General features: G+C 42.3%; 1 protein-coding gene across 9 annotated transcripts in view; it reads right to left on the bottom strand.

Moving 5' to 3' along the window:
- Positions 1–23507, bottom strand: part of DOP1A (DOP1 leucine zipper like protein A) — a 122767-nt gene that overhangs the window by 96301 nt on the left and 2959 nt on the right. For 8 of the 9 annotated variants that reach the window (XM_053287099.1, XM_053287098.1, XM_053287104.1 and 5 more), the window contains exons 2-7: positions 19184–19292; positions 9367–9557; positions 8402–8583; positions 3275–3445; positions 2489–2678; positions 820–918 (exon numbers count right to left, since the gene is read on the bottom strand). In XM_053287099.1, coding sequence (XP_053143074.1) covers positions 820–918; positions 2489–2678; positions 3275–3445; positions 8402–8583; positions 9367–9504 — 780 coding nt within the window. In that variant the 5' untranslated portion in view covers positions 9505–9557; positions 19184–19292. The remainder of the gene's footprint in view (positions 1–819; positions 919–2488; positions 2679–3274; positions 3446–8401; positions 8584–9366; positions 9558–19183; positions 19293–23507) is intronic. The other variant, XM_053287101.1, reaches the window with a different exon arrangement.

Genomic DNA, 23507 nt, shown 5'->3' with positions numbered 1-23507 from the left:
GATCAAAGCATTATAAGTGGTGTGCTGGGGACAGGTGAATGAGTCTCTGCTGCTGGAGCAACCAGTGGTGATGACACTGATGGATCCCAAGCTAGCGAGAATCAGTTTGCATGCTCTACTGCTACAGCAAGAACAGCAGCAGGGAAGGGCGCACCAAGAGGGGGATGCCAGTGATGGGGGAGAGTGGAGAGCATCAGGGAACGAGTAAGAGGGGTGATGTTAGTGGGCTCTGGCCCAGGGGGCTGGTAACCACCAATCCTGATCCTACCTCTATAGCACAGCTGGCTAGCCAGTAGGTTGCTTGGCTGCTGGAAGCACTTTATGGGATATATTTACTTAGCCCCTGGTGGCGCAGTGGTAAAACTGCCGCCCTGTAACCAGAAGGTTACAAGTTCGATCCTGACCAGGGGCTCAAGGTTGACTCAGCCTTCCATCCTTCCGAGGTTAGTAAAATGAGTACCCAGAATGTTGGGGGGCAATATGATAAATCATTGTAAACCACTTAGAGAGCTTCCAGCTATAGAGTGGTATATAAATGTAAGTGCTATTGCTATTGCTTATATATAAATGTTAAAGAGCCCCATACACTCTGATTTTCCCTGGGAACTGCAGCCCCCTAGGGATAGCACTGTCACTCTCATGACTGATTGTAATTTGGTTTATTAACTTTGTTTCAGTTGTACCAAAAATCTTTGATAAAATTAAAAATATAAAGTAAATGACAAAAAAAAGGTTGACTGACATTTGTACACATTGCTAGCATGTATATACAACAGAGAATTTCACTGAATATGAATTCATTGTTCATTAGCATTTTACCTGACTCATGTGAAATGGAAAACAGAACAGGATCAGGTCCAGTGTGCTCCTCTGAACTAATACACTGGAATCCTGCACTGAAGTGCTTACTGCTTCTACCTGGAATAAAATTGCCATGAAGAACAGACAGAATGAGTTATGCTACTTTGCTTACTTTACAAAAAGCTACACACATGTACACAAATGTATCAATTCCATTGACTCCTTTTAACTGTGGTCCAATTCAGATGATACTTTCCTTTGAACTTCTGCCTATGCACGGTGGAGGAAGCGAGACATTACCCTCCTTCCCTGCCCAGTGGGCATCCTTTTCCCACCAACACTGAGATGTGAGTATAAGTGTACGTGCATAAGTGTCATGACAGATAGAAACTACAAGATCTGGGCATTGGCTTTTACACACATACTTCCTTTTTAAATATAATGGCCACGCAAGGATGTTCAGTGGGGAACAGGCAGATCAGTGGGCAAGGAGGGAAGGCATGCTCATTTCCTCCATCATTTTTAAGGAGGAAGACAGGCAAACAATATCATCAGGCAAAGTAATATCAAAGCAATATATAAAAGAGACAGAACAGAAATAGTATGAAATGCGTGGAAATAAGGTTATGAAACACATGGAAGATATAGATAATATCAGATACTCAGACTTATAGTGCCATAATTTCTCAAACAATAAACATTAGAATACGCTTTATAACAGTTTGTCCCCCTACTATATTCCACATTCATATGTATTTCTACACATCTGGCAGCAGCTATACTGCAACCGGTTTATATGTTAATGTTCTTTTAGGCAATCAAACATTTGGTAGTATCCAGACTGTGTGTGAGTGGAAGCTTGCTGTGAAAGGGAGCTTTCCCACTCCCTCCTCTCCACACCAGTCCCTTTTTACTTCTTCGGGGCAGGTGACTGCAGAGGAAGGTGGGAATTGCTGAAAGCCAGAGGCTCCTTCTGCAAGCAGACTCCTATCTCATGTTGTTCCCAAGGATTCCTCAACCCCCAGAAGTGGCTTTCAGGGGGTACATGAGGCTGTTGTGCAAAGTAGTGGGAAAGCTCCCTTGTACAAATTCCCTTCCAATCACTTATGGTCTGGATACAACCCACCACCTTTTAACAACAATATTTTTTTTCAAATGTCAGTATAATAAACTCCCAAGTTGCTTGAAAATGATAAAGGATTACTTGGCTCATTTGACTAAACGTATTGGGCATAATTCAGTCAAAGTAGGTACTTCTAAGCTCCACTGTAAGCAATATTTAAGCAAATGCCTAGTTCTTTCATTGAAATGACTGGGGTTTAAAAGTGCTTAGCTTTAACTGAATTGTGCCCTTTGATTAAGCCTGATGAGCAAAGTAATTTGTCCAGTTTCCTTTTTATTTAAATTTACATAAATAAATATAAATTTATTTATATTTATATCAGCATTTTAAAAAATAGAAATTGTATAATACAGATTTTGTTTATATTTATATCAGCATTTTAAAAATAAAAATCGTATAATACAGATTTTGTTTTCTGAAGCAATATCTAACAGACAGACCCTTTGCAATGAAGTTGCTGCCATAAGCTAGATAAGACACATTTCTCTTCCCTATTTCAAAAGGTTATGAAGACCAATAACAGGAGCTGGGTAATTACACAAATCAACCTTTACGGATTCTTACCATTAATTCAATATCACTGCCTATTATATAGAGCTGGTCTTCCATGGAAAGCTTCCTGTTTAGATGGGAGAGGACGTACGTAATTCCAGGCAACCGGACTGCAGGGCTGGTAAGAAGACTACCCCACAGCGCGCTGTAGAAAGCTGATTGGTCCACTGCGGCAGCTACCTTCTCCAGCAGAGTGTTGGTTCTGCAGCACAAGCAGCAGGAGTTAAGCAGAGAAACGCAAGGCTCAGAGAGAACAGGAGAGTCTCTGCCTCCTACAAACTGACTGGGTACACCTCACTTGCACCAATTAAAAAACCAAGGCCCACAAAACACCAACTTCCTCTGAAGCAAACGAAAATATTTGAACCCAGGGGCTGGGATTTAAAGAGATGTTTGGGCTGATTAGGGAAGCTTGTATTATAGCCTAGTAGCATTTGTTTACTTTTCTGCCTTTGAATAGCTGATTTCCATAACTATGACAGAAGGGAACTGCAAGAGCAGTTTGCTAGCATTGGGAGGAGGGCTGCTAATGTTTGAGAACAACAATTTTAAGCCCCCCTTGGACTTACAAAATTACTTTCATATTTCTTTAGATCCAGACAAGCACTGCTAGGTTCTTTGCCTGGTATCTTGACAACATGTATTACCCTTCACAAAGTTGGAGTGTAATGTCAGTAGTTTTCAAAGCCTGTTTTTTTTTTTTTTAAAGCAATACATCACAGCAGTAAACTCGTAGTCTAGTATATTTTGTCAGACAAGATTTAATAATGGTACTACTGCATTTACCTTCAGCCTTACCTCTCATAATACTCTGACCCCTCCTCCAAGCCAGGAAGTATCCCAGTTAACAGCCCTTGTAGGCCTGGTTTCAGCGTTTTGCCCATAGGAAGATAATATACTTCATACAGACTGAGTAATGCTGGTTTGACAGACATAGCAGCATTGGCGAGAAGAGGAAACAACCCAGAGCTGTAAAACAAGAACAAAAACATTTAGATATTGGAGGCCGATGTGACAGAAGTGCAAGGATTTTACACACACACACCCCTACCTTTCACCTCACAGACACCATTAATAATTAACATAACGGTTGCCTGATCCATGTATATTCAACAAAACAAAAACAAAAACACACCAGAGTGCTTGTAGTTGGTATAGCACCTTTTACTGTATCAATGTGAGTAGCTTTAAGGTACTGTGGGTGACTTTTCCCCTTTTCTCCATTCCCTCATTACAGAAGTTTGAAGCAGAGGCGATTCCTCTCTAAGGGCTGAGAAGCCACCGCTCCCTCACCCTTTCAAGAACACACAGATACCTTTTTAAACTTGAAAAAACATTACCCAGGTCGTTAATGCTCCTTCGAATGCTCTCTAAGCAATAGGATGTGTATTTGACCAATTGGAAAGCCCAGGAGGCAGGCACCAACTTTGAATAGGCAAGCATAGAACAGTGCCATTTTGGCTGAGTGAAGGAGCAAGTAGCACATTCTGTCTGTCTGATCAGCTGAGAGAGTAAGCAAGTAAGTAGGCTCCGTGAACCCCAAGCTTCCAACCCATGTGCTCTTTTCCCTTCTTTCTTCTTCACTGACCGGGGCTCTCAGGGCACACATGGCTGGGCTCTGGACTCTTTCCATCCCTGCTCTGCTAGGAGGGAAAGGCTTCTGCAGAGCCCAGGAGAACGGTGCGGAGCCTGGCAGGCACAGCTGGGAGAGAGAATTATCTCCTGGCTGTTCCTGCCTGCGTCTGGGTTGACCAGAGCTCCCAGTGCGCACATGGCCAGGCTGGGGCTCTGTGCTCTTTCCCTCCCTGTTCTGCAAGGAGGGAAAGGCTGCTGCAGCCGCCAGTCTGAGTCCAGCAGCTCCCACCTGCACCAGCAAGCCTAGAGTCAGTCAGGCAGCAGACTGGTTGAGGCAGGGTCCACTCCAGACCACAGCAGCAACAGGCAGCAGTAACCAGGGAGGGACTGAAAAAGAACCACCAGTAAAATGAACATTAGCTCTCCTCTCCTGTGGGTGGCTGTGCTCTCTCAGTCATTCATGGAGCGATTCCTCTCTCTTTTTGGAGGGGGGGGGATGGTGGAGACTTGTGACTCCTGACAAAGAAAAATAAACCTGCCAAGAACGGCTCTTTTCTTTCACTCCACCTCCTCTTAAGGGGAGAAGTAAATGCTCTTGTTCTCTGTGTCAAGATTGTATCCAGCGTCCTGGCCCTTGCCCCCGCTTTTGTGTTGAGAGCCAAGTGAGTCAGATAAACTTGCTACGGATCACCCCCCCCCGCCGCTGCACACAACCCTTTCTTGGTGGTATAAGCCCTCTGTGATTGAAGTTTTGTAGTCAAGAGTTAAAAACAGCACAACACAATAGTTACTCTTCCCTCTATGCCTTTCTAACATTTTCTCGCTTTTTTGTTGTTCTTGGGACTTTCTAATTTAGTAGGCTTTGGCAGTGCTCACTGAACTCTCCCCACCCCGGGACTTTGGGCAAACCCACTGAAGCTTCTACCCACTCACTAAGTTTGCAGGATGATTATAGGGGTTTGTGTGACAGATTTCCACCGCCATGCTTGAGCTGCTCTGTGTGCATGTTTCTGAGAGATTTGCCATGTGGTGACTTATTGTGGGTGCGAGTGCTAGATGGACTGTTGGCTTTAATCTGGTCTGTGGTTTTTAAAAAAACTATATTTATATACTGCTTTTCAACAACAAAAAGTTATGTGTTGAAATGTTTCTGCTAATGCATATATGTATAGTCTTGTACATCTTTACGTTCTTGCAAATTCAGTGGCTTAAATACTGGAGGGGGTAGGGGGTAAAGAAAAATATGGGATGGGAAATATGTTAAGTTGCATGTTGAAATGTTTCTGCTAATGCATATTGGCAGAAATACACTTGTTTTATATTATTACATTATAATATTCAGTTCAGTTGCTGCTTGGCCCTCAAGAACCTCAGGAAGGTCTTCAGGTCCAAAGGCATCTGGCCATGCTTGATTTTTTGCATGTTTCTTTTTGGAAACAATCTGTGTGAAATCTGCGTAATTTGGACTTCCAAGAAACAAGCACCTTGTCCTCTCCATCTCATGACTTTGGACACTTATTCCTATGGATTGAATAATGACTCTTAAAGCAGCTTTGCAATTACATATTGTACTATATTGCAATTTTTCATGGTTTTTGGTGAATTACTTATTGATTATTTGCCAGGAACCTAACGCCCCCCAATTCTAATTGACTTAAGGTTCCATTATCCATGGTTTAGTTATCTACAGCTGTAGCCAAGAACGGAATCCCCACGGACAGCAAGGGCTACCTGTAGGTACTTTGTCACACTTAAACCATATTCTCATGGTCAACAGAATTCAAGTAAGATGACACCAGTTTAAGGGATTTGAGGACCATATGGTTTATACACACATGATAGGAGTAATTTTTCTCAAGGTCCTTAAAATGTCTTATTAAAACTATCCTATCAGCCTCTTTTGAATGACATTTTGATACTAGAATGCAGTTTGTGCAGCCATCGCTTTCTCCCTAGGCTTCCTAAGGAGCTTTGGTTGAGGCACCTCAAAAACATCATGGGAGGCTGCGGGAGGTAAGGGGGGGGAGCACTGGAAATCAGGCAGAGCACCACTAGCAGACCAGGTGCTTCCATCCAGCTCTCTCCCCATCCTCTGCAGCCACCTGCACCCTGTTCGCAGCATTGGCAAAGGTTTCTTGACAAGGGCTCTTTGAGAAACTCAGAGGGCTACCTGGGTAAGGTGATGGTTGCACAGAATCTGTATTCCACGTTATGTTGCTCTGTATGTGAGCAAATGAAACTTAGCCAGTTTGTAAAATTGTCTTTTACATTCACTTGCAGTGATCTTTTCTTGTATCCATTATTTTCTGTTATCTTTTGAAACATGCAAACACACATTTACAGTGTAAAAACATAATGTACAGTGTAAAAACATAATGAAGCAACATATTTTAATTTCAAAAAGGCTGAAAGGTGTCTGTCACTAATAAATATGTTATTGACACTTCATTAAAATGAAAAAAATTTCTATTAAAGTAAATACTTGCTTCCATCTGATTAAACTGGACTTCTGTGTAGAACACCCTCTAGAAGTGCATATAAACAGCAGAAGTCCGGCATAACCAAGAAATGGGAGATAAAAACATGGTCAGGACAGGTTTCACGTTGGCTTATTTGACATTTGTAACCAAATTCTAGGGTGTTTTCAAAGATTTCCACTTGCATTGATCTCAGGATTTTTATTTTATTACCTGTGTGTGGATGTTTTCATGTATGTGCATTTTTTTTAATCCAACCATTTCATTCATTCATTTCATTCATTGAAATGAAATCCATTCATTTCAGTGCTTTAATCTGATACCCAGTTCATCTACCTACAACTATAGGAAATTCCCTATCAGCTCATTCAAATAATAGCTTTGATTTTAATCTTGATTTAGACTTCCAAAGAAAATATCTTAACTATCCTTTTACTGAAAACAAAAAATAGTGATGCTGGAAAAGGTCACTGAAAGTGAGTATAAAAAGGACATTACTAACAAAAGCTTATGCATGTCTGCTCAGGAGGAAATTCCACTAAGTTACAACCAGGAAACTGGGCACAAAATTGTTGCCAACATTGTTTTATTTTGACATTCCTCTTATTTCACTCTTATGTATCAAAATAAGACTATCCAAACAACTAGTCGTAGCACAGAATGCTAGCACTAATGCTCATCCCTGGATTATGACAAAAACTGGGATTGTATATCAAACAATATTTTGGCTGTTTTCCTTTCTGTGTTTCAAAAGAACACCCTGCACTGAACTTCTGACCTCTCTTCTAACACATATAGCAGGGTTTTTTTTTTTACACCTGTTACACAGAACTGTTGTTTCTGCAGCCATTTTAAACAAACAAATTTATTTCCTGAAAACAACAGGAAAGGTAAGTTTAAAAAGAATATCTATTTATCTGCTTCTGGTTTTCATCTGTCTTTCTACCCAAGAGAATTAAATTCATTTGCCCTTCATGTTCTGCTGAATCAGCAGTGCCAGTTCATACTGTTAAACATCTTCTCGAAATGATATACACCCAAATGTATAGAAATGTCAGTATAAATGAGATTGTACACATCATGAGCTGGCAGCCATTGCTGTGATCACTGGATGAAAACAAGTGGAGTCATAATTATGGAGACAGCTGCTGGCTCACACTATCTGTGCTGATGTGATCAAACAACTGTAAACATAACTGCATGAAGATGTTTAGAATTCTGACCAGGTCCTTGGCACATTCAGTAAAATGAATGGTAGTTACAATGTCTCTGTCTACTTATATGGAGATGGTACCATTCACCATGAGATGGTACAAAAGGATAAATGAATTGGCCTTCCCTCTAAGCAGTTGCCCCATAGTGAATTATTCTATATATGGACTATAACATCTCTGAACAATTTTTAATTGTTTTAAAATTTTAAACATTAAAAATGGTATCATCTGTATAGAGAGTCAGAAACTAATCTCTTTCAGGTCCACTGAAAGATGAGTTTCCCCCACCACCCACGTGTAACAACAAATATTTATATACCACTGTTCAACAAAGGGTTCCAAAGCAGTTTACATAGAGAAATAATAAATAAATAAGATGGATCCCTGTCCCCAAAGGGCTCACAATCTAAAAAGAAACATGACAGACACCAGCAACAGTCACTGGAGGTACTGTGCTGGGGGTGGATAGGGCCAGTTACTCTTCCCCCCACCCCGGCTAAATAAAGAGAATCACCATTTTTTAAAAGTGCCTCTTTTCCCATTTAGCAGGGTTATACACATATGTATTTATAAACACATACATATTTATCGGAAACTAATAGGAAAAAATGCAGTTGAGGCTAACATTAAAAGAACAATGCAAATGTAATTAACTTTACCTGTACAGGAAGAGATCTTTGGCCAGACGCTTGGGCCCAATGATCTTGAAGATAATCTCATAGGTCTCAAGTGCCTTCCGGTGTACGCCACCTGGTAAGGCAGGGTGAAGGCATTGTGCAAGGCGCTTTCCTATGGTCAGCTTTTTTGGTACGACTTGGTACTTTGCATTGTTTTGTAGAACCTGATAGGAAACATAAAGTCTATTTCAAAAGTTCTCAGCAACCAAATTCAAACAAACAGAAGTTTATAGAATGTAACAATTTGCATTCAGGTATTCTGAGGGTGCAAGTTATGACATATTAGGGAAACCTAGTTCTACAAATTCCGGATTTAGCAAAATTGACCTGTTTTTCCATGACATGAAACAAAGTTAATACAATCACAAAATCCATGCACATTAGGCCAAAATATTTTATAGTGTCTATGTGTGAGTCTGTATTTGTATGCGTGTTGCACATGAATCTACACACACATATTGTAATTCATCATGTGGCATAAATCAACACTCCAGCTATCGGAACAGGTAGAGTTGGAACCCGTCCTTAAGAAGAAATCTCTCATTTATAGAAATGCAAATTTAGTACTTGCCCTTTGATCAGGTGAGCTAAAAGAATCCCAGCAGAAAAATAGTTTGGCCTGGTTCACATGCTGTCAAACCATGACTTTGTGGTATATAACACGCCCTGTGCTCATGTCTCCCTCTTATCCCCCTTCTCCTCTGTGTGTACATGTCACTTTAAGTACTTGAACTTTCATGGAAACCATAGTTACAGTTACATTCAGACTGGAAAACTATGCTACACAATAACCTGATTTTAAAATGATCTGCCAGACTACTCTTTCAATAGGTCAGGAAAAAACCACCTAGATTCTAAATAGTTATACTAGACTAAATCCATTTCAATCCCTCCTGAAAACCTTTGTGGATTTTCCTATGATCCTTCTGAAGGCATCTCCATCATACCTTGTTTAGCTTTCCAAGTGATGAGATTAGATCGGCCCATTCGCTGGAGTATTCAAAGCTTTTCAGAGCCTTGTCAACAGCTGCTACATAGTTCCTGTACTTGGAATCACTCAGTAGCTCCAGCTCCTCTGCATTCATCCTCCCACAGAGTCCCACTAGAGACCAGCTTGCGTCTCATGAAAAGTCATTAGCTGAAAGAGAGAACAGCAGCTTGAATTTCCTAAAACTGTAACTTTAACTACTGCTGGATGCATCAAGCAAAGCGCTTATGGCCTATGGCTATTTTAGACACAGGCACCATGCAGTCTGTAAAAATATCATCAAGGAACAAAATCTATAGAAGCAGCTTATTTCTTTGTGAAAGCTTAAAAATAAATCGTATACTTATTCAAAACTCCAGTTGGAAAAAATGATCTGCCATCTGTCTGAAGAGCAGGGCCAGTATCAGTGGTTGGCCAACTCGGGCAGTGGCTAAGGGCCCATCACATGGACAATCAAGGGGCACTTGGGCATTCCCCAGGACCCTGATAATAGTAGCCACAAGGACTGAGAACCACTCCAAGCTGCTGCCTCTACCACCAAGGTACGTCTCCTCCAAACACTTGTGGAGGCTTACTTTAGCAGTGGCAACAGCTCAGAATGCTCTTTGGCAGGGGTCATCTTCCTTTACTCATAATGCAATGCCCCTCTATTGTATACAACAACCGGGACATAGGTTTAAAAAAAAAAAAAAGGCAGCCATCACTTCAGCTTCCCCTCCTCCCCACTATGGGGCCCTGCAAAGGCTTTTGGTCAAGGGACTCCATGAACCTGGCACCAGCACTGATGAAGAAAACATCATTCAGTTTGCTATGTCAGACCTACACAACATGTGATTCACCAAAATCAACACAGCCCATGAGCCATCTATCATGGCCTGTCCTGTGTTTAAGAAACCCTTGTTTTTCCAGTCTCCTCCAAGAACAAGGAGAGGAGAGCCGGTCTTGTGGTAGCAAGCATGACTTGTCCCCATAGCTAAGCAGGGTCTGCCCTGGTTGATTATGAATGGCAGCCTTGATGTGTGAGCACTGCAAGATCTTCCCCTCAGGGGATGAAGCTGCTCTGAGAAGAGCAGAAGGTGTCAAGTTCCCTCCCTGGCTTCTCCAAGATAGGGCTGAGAGAGATTCCTGCCTGCAACTTTGGAGAAGCCGCTGCCAGTCTGTGAAGACAATACTGAGCTAGATGGACCAATGGTCTGACTCAGTATATGGCAGTTTCCTATGTTTCCTAACAAGTGGTTTATCAAATCACTGGTGGGCTATTATAAGTGCCTTGTGAATAGTATTTGCTGTGATGGGCCACAATTTGTAGATAAGCCCAAACGTTGGGCATATAAATTGCCCAAAACATATGTGCATTCACAATTTAAGCTTGAGTCTTGTTCATGGTTCTGACAGCAAATTCTTCAACTGTATAAACCAAGTTAGAAGTCCCCAAGTTTTACTTTTCTTTCCCCCACCCCCAAGACAACCATTCCCCCATGAGCCATACAACCTAGAACAGTGGTTTCAAGCTGGGGCTAGGGTTTCAAAAGGTGTGCAAGTGATCCATGTGCACACTGGGGCTTTTCTAGCGCACCTTTCAACTGCAGCATCTCTCCTTCTGAAAAGTTGCTCCTGAGAATTACGGGGCACTCATAACAGCCTGTGTTGTGGTGTGCAGAAATGAGCAAGGCTCCTACACACGTGCAGCAGAATTGCTCTCAATTTGTGTGTGGCGCTCTTTGGATCCCAGTTTGTGCTCTGGGTGGGAGTTTTGCAGAAGCTCATCAGGCGCTGTCACACCAGTGTGTGCAGGGTGTCAGTAATGGGCGAGGGAGCATCACCGAGTACTTAAAGTTGTATAATACAGAATAATAACATTGAGGCACAATAAAAGATTAACAGATTGCCTATCGTGATGTCAACACAAAGTAATCTGAAGGAGCTGTCAGTGGCATAATGACCCATGACAACAAATAAGACAGATTACCTCAAAAATAACAAACAGGTGTATTCCATTCTACAAAATGGAGTACAAATAATGAAATAAATGGAGAACAAACAATGCATTTTATTTTAAAGCCATTTTTAATGAATGAGCAAATAATACATCACATGGCAACTTGTGAATTATAGACGGTCATAGGATAAACAGCAACCTAGGCGAGGAGTGCCTTTGGTGCTCCCCCTCCCCCAGGTAGTGGTATCAATATCACCAAGCTATGGAGCTTGTAAAGTAGCGTAACCTAGTAGTGTGAGCGGCCTTACTGAGTTCCCAGGCTTTCCCAGCTAAGTCTATGAAAAGAGCCTAGGCTACCCCTCCATAATATGCTACTTTTCTGTGAGTGTCCTCCTGCTCCAATTCTGTATCCAACCAAAGTCTCACAGGCCTTCTCTCTGCAGGTCTTATTTGTCATTCTTAGTGCCTTCTTTCCCCCAGGAAGAGTTCCATTTTGGGGTCCAAAATGGCATGCAAAATATTCTGAGTTCAGGGATGTTCCATCGGAACAACCGGCTCAACCGGTTCTTATGATGGAACAATCTGGGGCATTTGTGTTCCATTCCAAACTAAAAATCCCGAAAGTTGTTTGTCTCCTTGAGAGGCAGCTTTTAATGGCACTGTGAGGAGCTTCCTTCCATGACCAACCAGGCCCAACCACAGCCAAGCCAAACGCTGTGCACACCACTTACTTTGTGTTTGGGTCTGGGAGCTTAGAAACCAGGATGGAGGCTCCCTCCTGAGCAACCACAGCAACAACAGTGCAGAGAGATGCCAGGAGGGGGATGGGACAGAGGATACTGAGGAGGAGGAGGAGGAGGAGGAGGAGGAGGAGGAAAGCAAGACAGAGACCAGCTAGGAGGCAGGCCCTTCCTAATTCCACCCAGGAAGCTACAGTGTCCCCCAAGAACTGGACCTAAGAGACCGCCTGGGTCTCTGGTCAATACTGTTCTTTCCTGCAATGCACAGCTTCAGAAAAGCACTGAACACTTCCTGCAAGACACCATGAGATCACATAAGTTGACTGCAAGTTCCAAAAGGCTTGGCTACTATCCAGTGTGAACGAAATATGTGCCTTAGACTTTGGCCCAGAATAATCTGTAATATGCAGTCATTCCATGGCAGATATGCTGAACTCCCTCAGCGTATAAGTCAACATAGAAAAGGTTCCTGAAAGTTACTGACTTAGTGGGATCATGTGGTACTCTTTAGATTTTCTTTAATTTCTATCCAGCCCCTTAGCTCAGTATTGTCTACACAAACTGGCAGTGGCTTCTTCAAGGTTGCAGGCAGGAATCTCTCTCAGAGACTGTGAGGTCATTCACACAATCAAAAACTGTGTTCTTCCCAGGTTTGGGAGCTGTGAGTGCTCCCAATTTTTGGTTGTGTAGAAGCAAGATAGGAGGAAAACCTGGGTAGCTTTTCCTTCCTACTTCCTGCTTCCACACAATCACTTCTGCTCAGGTTTACATCTTACCATGCTTCCAAACAATCGAAAACTGGGAGCACACACAGCTCCCAAACCTGGGTAGAACACAGTGGGACCATTCACACGACCTACTGGGTGGGTGGAAAGGCTTCCCAAACCTTGCCTTCTCCCCAGACGATAATTGCTTTCCTAGTGGGAGCATACTCTGCATTCCCTCACGGTCAGCCCTGATCTGTGCAGCCCAGAGCAGAGCAGATCGCTCTGAGGGCAGGACTCATTGTCCCAGCCTCCAGGAATCACACAATGCACCATGCACCACACGTGATGCACTGGGGGATTCCCCCAACAGACTGGTGCTCTAGGCACCTGTGTCTGTGTGCAGGTGGGCAGGAAGCAGCCCAGCTCACACACAAGCAGCAAACCTGGGTTAAGGAAGTGTTCACTCCCTTAACCTCAGGTAACAGTCAGGCTAAAAGGCCGGGCTAGGCGGTGCTGGCTCATCAGGATTGATACCAATCCTGGAGGTTCTTTCACGCAGCCTAACCCAAGCTGGCCTGGGCATCCCTAGCCTGGGTTAGGCTGTGCATGAGAACAGCCTTAGTTTTTGATTGTGTGAATGACCTTTTTCTTTGACTTTCCTTTTAAACATGCTTCATGGTTAGAATCAAAATCCTGAGAAAATGACTACCCAATGTCCTCTAAGCAATATTTCTCAAATGCTTCAGCACATGATGTAAATCTAAGTGAGCAAGACAGGAGTGAATGGCATCTAGTCTCTTGTGGTCACCAAATTTGGTTACTCTTGGATATCCTTAAACTGATGCATGTTAACTAGGTTGTGTGTGGTCTAATAATAATAAGCTCTTTGATTCAGATGTTCCCCTTGCTTCTTCCATATGAATCCAATTGATTCAATAAATGCAGTAGCAGGACAGATTTTACATTCAGTGTTTCTAGCTTCAGAACAAGGCTTTCTAAGATGTGGCTTGTGAACAGGAGATCAGGCATTGTATAGGTGCTTCCCTACTACTTCTGGAGGAGGAGGAAGAAGAGGAGGAGTGGCACATGTCCAACCAGGAGAGGAAAAGCAGCAGCATTTTTATTGTGCATACAGTAGGCAGGGAAGAGTCTGAACCTGATAACTTCACCAACAGATTTGCCTAGTAGGGATGTGCACAAACCATTTGGCACCTCCTTAGGGAAGCACCGAACTGGCTTGGGTGCCCGCAGCCAAACCGGTTTGGTGGGACAGGGAGTAGTTCCCTTTAAGAGCAGATCCTTACCTGCTCCTGCACTGCCCCACCACTTTTCCAGGCATGGCACTCACTCTACAAAAGGCAGTGCTGTAGCCACTTGCAACCTTTGGTAGAGTGAGCACCATACCTGGGAAAGCGGTGGGGTGGTGCAGGAGCAGGTAAGGACCTGCTTACTTGCTTTTAAAGGGAGCCACTCCCCGCCCCACCTGTGGCTGCCCGAGCCCATTTGGGCTCATCCCTAATACTTAGCAGATACATCTGTAACCAAAATAGCACTCTTAAAACAGATGCTCCAAAAACCAGTTTTACAAACCGGTGATACCACTCAGATTTAGCACTAGGAAAGTGTGAAACATGTAGATAGAGAACAAGAAGTTGCAGACATATACTGAAAACTGGAAAATACCTGGCAAAGGTGAAAGATCTGCTAAAACAAAACAAAACAAAACAAAACACTAAGAGTGCACTAACTGGATGAACTGGCAATTTGGGATGGCTTTCGAAGAATGCCTTGATGGGGGCTACTCTGAATTACTATGTGTGGCTGCTGAATGAGTTGTTTTGTGAATTTTATTATTTAATGAGTTTATACTATTTTATTGTATTTTATATCAATTGCCTTGAGCCTGGGAAAGGTGGATTAGAAATACTTTAGTTATTTTAAAGCACTACCTACTTGGCTCACATATTGATTTTGTGGCAAAAGACTGATGCTTATTAAATTACCTTTTCTGTAATCATAGTCACAGTTCTTAATATGCTTCTTAGGGAGCAAGCACTATTAAACAGGACAGTCATGTTTCTCGGCAATCACAAAGTATGAGAGCAGAATTCAAGAACATTTGCTTTCTCCCAACTTGAATATAGCTTCCAGGCTCTGAGGAGGTAACAAATACTTCTGCCCCCTCCTCCCACAAACTGTATTCAGAGTTGGCAAAAGGGGTAGCACTCGATATTTCCTCCCCTTCCTCTTTCTTTCTCTCTGAACTACACTGGAGGTGGGGGGAGTACAAGGAGTTGCAGAAACATATTGCCCCTCTCCACAACCCTGGAGCAGCCTCTGGGATCAAGGAGGGGCATTGCTGTCCTCCACATTGGCTTCCTGACCATAGTGGGTACGCTATCCAGTGTCAGAAGGTTCAAGCAAGTTTTACCCCCAATATGACTCTAAACAGTATCTGAAGGAGGGCCCTGTCAGTGGAAGCTTCTTCCATTCACAAAAGGAGCTTTCACTGACAAAGCACCACTCTCTGAAAGGTTTAGATGCCACCCACTTTCCCCAAGAGCAGAACTTTAATTCTTATGGGGAGTGTGGCAAGTAATGACAGCTCTTCACATATAAAAGCAAGTCACGGGTTTAGGGTCCACCAGGGTGGAATGGTGTAAACCTTATCTCTCCTCTGATTATCTAAGTTTCTGAGGTAAGAAGCAGGCTTTGCCCTCTCCTCTGAACCCCATTTACCTTTTCCTGTTGAAAACAATGGGAACCAAATCAGCCCCTGTCTGCAGAGCCTTTCCCTGGGTACAGCTTCCAGGTCTCTCTCTCTCTCTCTCTCTCTCTCTCTCTCTCTCTCTCTCTCTCTCTCTCTCACACACACACACACACACACACACACACACACACACACACACACAGAATTACGGCAAAAACTGCAATATTATAGTTGGACAAAAAGAGAAGGGCTAAGCACATTTGGACCATATGTTATCTGCTGCTGAACGGACTGTATAATAGCTGTATGATGTGATTTAAACTAAATAGTCTATATAGAAATTGTGCAAATTGTTGTTAGGCCCCAATACTTCAAAATTTCATCTTTTAAGAAAGTAATGACTATAATTTCCTGAAATGAAACCACGAACGAAAGTATCATGCAGAAATTGTTCCTCCAGTTCTCCTCTCAGGAGTTACATAAGACCATTCAACAAAAGAAAGATCTGTGTGAAGAAGGTTTATCATACCTAGAGAGATACATTAAAAATAACATTGGCTGTGCACCTTTTCCCCACATTTTGAGTATGGAAGATAAACTACACAGTATTATCTTCTTTATGAGTTGCCTGCTGAAAAATGTTTTCACTGTCACCTCACCAAAGGCCTTGGAAAATTAATTTTTCTGCCTGTCATTTCAAACACTACACTGGAAAATCCAGTTTTCTTTCTGTAATGTAATTTCCACTGACCTCTAGGCCTATGACTGATCAATCTCTACCAAGGCAGTTTTGTCCCCTGGATGTAGTCTTTGAACAAAAGTGATTCAAAGCACCATCATTTCTCTAAATGAATTTCATAAGATTTCTTAGAAGTTCTGTTCAATTGGCAACATCCAGACTAAGTTAGTTGTAATTAATTCGCATTCAAATTAATGAGACTTAAGTTAGTCATGACTAACTTACCTCATTCATTTCAATGGTGCTTAGTCATGATCAACTAGTCTGGATGTTGCCCAGTGATACTAAATCGCTGATAAAGAAAAACCCAGAAAGAATTCATTTATTTATATACCACTCTTCATCCTAAGACCCCAGGGCAGCTAACAACAAGATAAAAACAATAAAAACAGAACAAAAACAGTAAAAAGTTTAAAAACAGCAAAGGACAGTTCATTGGCCAAAAGCTTGGATAAAAAGGACAGTCTTCATTTTGCAAGTTTAGATGACAAGTTTAGATGGCAAATATTGTACCTCTTTGCACAGAAAGATAATAATGGTAAGAGTCATGAGGCTGCAAAAATGATCCTTCCATTTTAGGGCAGCATCCCAACATAAGCTGTTCAAGAGCAATAGTTGAACTTTTTCCTGGTCTGATACAGCCCAATAATCCACACATAGAAGCTCATCATTAGCCCAATCTAAGCAATAACTTGGTAGTCTCTTACATCGTATATAAAGCACATTTATTCTGCACAAGACACAAAACTAGCTGTTTTTGCTTTTGTCCTTTGGGACATCTACCACATCTTGGTCCCTCTGAGACAAAACTTTCATAAAGTTTACCAATACAGTTTTTTATCTGTTCCTCCTTACCACGATTTTATGTCAAATTATTGTTTTTGCCAGACACAGAGGTCATTCTCATGACCCGCTCTGCCCAGGCAGAGCTAGATGTGAGAACTGCCAGGATCAGTCCTGATCCCAGCACTCCTCAGCCAGGTAAAACCAGCTAAACGTGACAGGGCTAAAAGTGAGGGGGGAGGAAGCGTGTGCACCCTCCTCCCTCACCACCCGGTTGCATGGAAGCCATAGAGCCGAGGGAAGGAGCACCCGGTAGTGGGGAAATCCCCCAATGCACTGTGCTCCTCGCGTAGTGCATTGTGGGATGGAGGAAGACCCAGCCAGTCCTCCCGCCACTGTTCCCTGTAAGGCATGCGCATGTGTGCGTGCTCACAAGTTTTCTGATGTCCGCTCAGTTAATTTTAGATCCCACTCAGGTTGAATTAGGAAGGCCCCACTCTGAATGCATGTGTGCAAACACTGCCTTGATACTCACGCCCAGAAAAAACCTCATTCCGCACAGAGATGAAAAAAAAAGTTAGAGGGACCACTGCCCCCCACCCACCCTCACTGCTCCTGGAGCACTTGCACACTGATTGTGTGGTGCTTCAGAGCCCAGGAATGGCTGTGATTATGTGGGGGAAGGCACACAGACTCCTGCCTTCCTCCCCAGCCCCAGGTTGTGGATCATATGAATGACACTCCAATCTACAGTAATGCAAAAGTATACAGTGACCAATTCTTCAGGCTGGTTTAAGGCAAGTTGCTTTGAATCAGGGGTTCCAAACCTTGGGTCCCCAGATGTTGGACTACAACACCCATTATCTTCAGCCACAGTGGCCAAATGGGAATGATGCAAGTTGTAGTCCAACAACATCTGGGGTCCTCAGGTTCGAAACCTCTGCTTTAAACTCTGGTTCATTGACGATGTACAAATCCTCACTGTGACACTATGGCTTTCACAATCTATTAATAAACTGCTGACCGCTAACAGAGCATGCAGATAGGCACAGAGCCTTTGCAAGCTCTCATTAAGGAGGGAGAATTTGGCGTTGTTGGAAGGGACCACAAAGCACACCCCCAAAATGCTTGTGGTGGGTCGTGTGTCCACCCCCCCCATCAACTTTGCAATGTCCCTCCCATCAACTCCACAATATGAACCAAATTGGGTATACTTGTAGGGAAACAAAGGGACACCTCAACGGCATAGTTTGTGATAATGTAATCCTCCCTGATTCAAGATGGCAGATGTGTAAACATTTGAGGTGCAAGTGGGCTAACTTGTGTACTGCCTAACCAATTTGAACCAAATTGGGCACAGCTGTAGGGACACATAGGGATGCCTCAAAGGCATAGTTTGTGATGATGTCATCCACTCTGATTCAAGATGACAGACACGTGAACATTTGAGGTGGAATGGGCTAACTTGTGGACCATAGGGATGGGCCTGGACTGTTCCGGACCTGGGTGGTTCGGTCCGGGGGTGGGGGGTAGCTTTAAGAACGGCGGGAGGGTTTACTTACCCCTCCCGCCGCTTTCCCGCTCTGGCGCCGTAATGTATTGAGTAATTGGGGCGGCAGGATACCTCCTTGACGCCCCTTCCTCGATCTTGCTCTGCAAAAACTCCCAGTAATCCTTTGCGCGCGCGCACGTCAGTGACGTGAAGCGCGTGCACAATGTGCGCACGCGCATAGGATTACTGGGAGTTTTTGCAGAGCAAGATCGGGGAAGGGGCGGCAGGGAGGTATCCTGCCGCCCCAATTACTCAATACATTATGGCGCCAGAGCGGGAAAGCGGCAGGAGGGGTAAGTAAACCCTCCCGCCGCTCTTAAAGCTACCCCCCACCCCAGTGCCGGACCGCAGTGTGGCGGTTCCGTGCACACCCCTAGTGGACCATCTAACTGATTTGAACCAATTTTGGTACAGTTGTAGTGAGTGACACATACGGACACCTCAATTATGTAGTTTGTAATTATGTCATCCACCCCAATTCAAAATGGCAGACGCATGAACGTTTGAGGTGCAAGTGGGCTAATTTTTGAACTGCCTAACCAATCTGGATGAAATTTAGTCCAGTGGTAAGGATAGGGAAAGGAAAGTAGGCAACTTAGTTCTTACCAAAACAACTTGTTATTACAGGTTCCAGTTATAATTCTATTTTCAAATGCCAGAATAATCTTCTGCAAACCTATCAATTTTCTGGGCATCAAGTATATTAGCCTTTTGTCTGAAAGAAAGCAGAAAAGTTCTCAAAAAGCAGACCTCAAAGAACCTTCCAGGATGTCATTGTCTAAAGCATCTATATCTATGACTTATTTCATCTAAACAAATATAAAAGAACAATCTGTAGTATTTGTATATCTTTAAAATATTTCTAACACATTGTATCAGTAATTCTTACAATAGCCCTGTAAGGTAGGTTAGAATTATTATCCCAAAATAGCAAATACAAGGTTTAAGTTGAGAGGGAATGGCTTACCTAAGACATTTGATTTGAACCAGAGAGATTTTCCATATCATAGTCACCATGCTTAGCTATCATCCTACAGTAGCTAATGGTTAGCTAGCCACCAAAATCCATTTGCCCAAATACAGCAAAGCACACCCACATTTTCCCCCAAAACAATAATTTGGTCTCTTTCCTTTATACTTTAAACATCAGCTGAAGACAAACAATGTACATTCTTCATATGAAAATAGAAACAGCGTGAAAACAAAAGAGCTTTTCAGAAAATAAGAACAAGAGAATGAACAATGGACATCCTATATTGGTAGGATGATTTTTCTAGCAATGAATATGAATGGCTAACATTCTAGTATGACTTTAGCAAGTCTTTAAAGGTAAGAGCTGAATGCCTATCTAGCTCACTATCAACAAAGCTGCAGATTTTAGAACACACTCATTTATTCTAATTACTGTTAAGTATCTCTCAAATAATTTTGCTATTGTGTGTCCTGATTTGTGGATAATTCCCACTCCTCATTACACCTTGTGCTCTGTCAAATATAATTATTTCTGCAAATTAGGAAATATTTAAGTTTTCTATCAACTCTGTCCTGTAAGATACAAGTAAGGGTAAGGTTTTGCTGCATGTATAGCTTAAGGACAGTTCTAAAGGATTATGCCAAATCCTTCGATAAGTATCACATATATATGCAGCCCTAATTTATAACACACTTAAGTTTCTAGAGTCCTCAGGGCAGATCTTGAACAGAGCAAGGGCTGAAGGGCCATATGCAAAGAATTATCTACCCCCACCCCCACCCCACCACCCCGAAAAGCAATAGCAATTCTTTACAAAAACTCTAGAAACTTAACTATACTAGCTTTCAATTCTGATGACAGAGAACCATGACCTCCTCTAGGATATTTGTTCTCCTTTTAGTATACCAGAGTTGAAACATTAACTAAACTGAAAGGAACAATTGAAGATAAAGATTTCCCCCCCTTTCTCCTTTGGAAACCAATTCCCTTGTTTATTTTTCCCTTTCTCTGTCCTGTCATATTAACAAGCTTTCAGTATTAGACTAGCTTGTTTGGTTCATTCAGCAGCTCTACTCTGGGATTCACTTGGTGTGTCACAGCTTTAACGGAACTGACAAGCAGCATTTTAAAACAGTTCATATTCTCTTTCAAGATTTGCTTTTGGTCTTTGGTGACAAAGAACAAATTGGTTGGGATGATGTTTCTGGCACTACCAATCAAATTTCAAATCTCATCATTTTGCACTTTATTCTAGGAAATCACAAAATATCTAATAGTGTAATCATGCCTACTATCTGATATATAGTAAAAAGTATCAGTATTCTGTAACTCATTCATATGCACAAGGATTTTAAAGTGACTTTTTAAAAAACTGGGCAATCCTATGCATATTTACTCAGAAATAAATCCCATAATGTAATATTTACTTACATTCTCCCAAATACTCATGTGTAATGACCTTAGGGAAGAAACCTTTATTTATTAACTATTATTATTATTATTGCTACAGCCAAGTGAGAGATTTACACTAATACTCTTCAAAACCTACAAGTCCAATCCTTTTACTTGTGCTAGCGCTTTCTTTTTCTCAGCTAGCACTTTCCTTTTCTCACAAGTTTAAAAAAAACTCTTTAAAAATGATATAAACATAGATATCCCAATGTGTTGCTGATAAGACACTTCACATAATGTGCTATTAATCTAGCATCCAGCAAGCTTGTGGCTTAGGTTTTATTATTTCCATTTTCTGCATACAAGATGAAGACACAGGCCATCTAGACCCACTGTCCATCCATCCACTATCCAGAAAAAAATACATTAAATCAAGAAGGGGGAGGGGGAGGAGTTTCTTCCATGGTGGTGCTCAGTGGGGTGAACTAGGAGAAAAATGTGCAAATGTGATCACCTGCCAACAGCATCTGTATTTTACAAGAGCTAGACAAGACTGTCTCTACTTAAGGAAACACATGGATACAAGTCAGAGCCTGCAGTGATCAGCCACCCCTCCCCAAAGAGTTAACTGGCTGCCAATAGGTTACACTGGCTGCCAATAGGTTTCTGGGCAAAATACAAAGTGCTAGTCATAACTTATAAAGCCCTAAACGGCTTAGGCCCTGGGTATTTAAGAGAGCGTCTTCTTCGCTATGAGCCCCACCGGCTGCTGAGGTCACTTGAGGAGGTCCGTCTCCAGTTGCTACCAACTCATTTGGTGGCTACACAGAGACGGGCCTTCTCGGCTGCTGCCCCAAGACTGTGGAATGCGCTCCCTGCTGAGATACGATCCTCCCCATCTCTGGCAATTTTCAGAAAACACCTGAAAACACATCTCTTCAACCAGGCATTCTCAGCTTTTTAAAACTTGTTTTTAAATGGTTTTGATTATTTAATTGTTGTTTTATGATGTTTTTAATTGTTAATCATTGTTTTATGTTTTATAATTTTTGTTTAATTATTAATTGATTTTAATGGTGTTTTAATGTAAACCGCCCTGAGCCTTTTGGAAGGGCGGTATAAAAGTTTTAATAATAAATAAATAATAAATAATAATAATAAACTGGAAGGGAACCCTGTACTGACTGACAGGCTGGTGAACTCCAGAGGTCAGCCAATCAGCACACCAGGTGGGTGGAACCTAGAGAGCCATTGGGAGGAAGGAGAATTTCTTTGTTAGAAGAAGCAGGCTGGGGGTGTGGAGAAGAACACACGTGGCCAGGGAGAATGGCTACCGGAGGATGACTGCAGCTCTGGAAAGATAGAACTGCAGGGGCTTGATTCTCAACCAAGGTTTTGGTGAGTTCAAGACAAAGGAAGCCAAGGCTTCCGGAAGTTAGTCTAGGGGAAAAGTTTGTTTAGTCAGACTGTGCGTTAGACTTTCAGTATCTTTTGTATGTGTTTGGTATATCCCTGATACTGTTCCAAGTGTGTTTTTACTTTTGCATACATACATGTTCTTTGCAGCTGGGTAACCATGATTTTTAAAGTGTGCCACCCCAAAATAATCTCGGGTGCTTTTTGAAGTATTCTTGTAACCTGAGTATTTTTACCTGTAACTAAAAGCTGAGAAAACCTCAGACAGAAGCAGTCTGTAGCATTTGAATAAAACTGTTTCCCTTTTGTTCTTTTCTATTACAAGCCTCTCCGAGTGGGGTTTTTAACTCGGGAGAAAGGGGGGATTGAGAGGGGGTCTCACTTTGGTGAACACACACCTGAGACATTCAGCAATCTACCAGTTTTCTCACCACGTGTAGGCTTGCATGTGGAGGATTTTTGTACACTTTTCCAATAACAGGAGAGTTTTCCCTGGGATTTCCACTCAAGCTTTGTCGACAACTGGGTGGTGGTAGCAGCCTTTAGAACTTACCAAAAATTACAGGAAAGTTTAATAAGAAGCCTTGCTTGGAAAGCATAGAGGGGATGATTCATGTGGGCTTGCTCTGAGACAAAGGCTTTAATCCACTACAGAGCCAAAGCAGGTTTACTCAGCAGTAATTCTGTCAGAGTTCAATAGTACTTACATCCAAGGTGAAAAGGTAAAGGGAAAAGTAGGAATGCAACCTTAACACAGAAACCTCGGAAACCAGAGAGGGATAACAAATAAGCTTGTAGCATCTTAACCCTCACCAGCTGTTATGGGGTATTTCTGTACCCCTAGAGGCTCAAAACATTAATTGTTGGCTCTTGATTCTAAAATTTTTTTAGAATTCTAAAATCAATTTAGGACATTGTATCAGCAAGGACAGAAAAGTAACTAAGTATGAAGATCAAACAAGAGAACAGGAGGAGAAGAGCAAAGCATAATGGATGTTCCTTCAAGAGTAAATACTTCTGTGTACCTCACTGCCATGGTTGCCAAGGCTGGCCAATGTGGAGTACAGAGTTACTCCAACATTTGCATGTGGATCACAAAACTTATGCTGAAATATACAGGTGCTATAAGACTTTGTGGCAACAGACTTA

The sequence above is a fragment of the Hemicordylus capensis genome, chromosome 1 (genome assembly GCF_027244095.1).
Source record: "Hemicordylus capensis ecotype Gifberg chromosome 1, rHemCap1.1.pri, whole genome shotgun sequence".
Taxonomy (NCBI): Eukaryota; Metazoa; Chordata; class Lepidosauria; order Squamata; family Cordylidae; genus Hemicordylus; species Hemicordylus capensis.
Note: the sequence above shows the minus strand (reverse complement) of the source record. Positions and strands in the feature narration are given on the sequence as shown.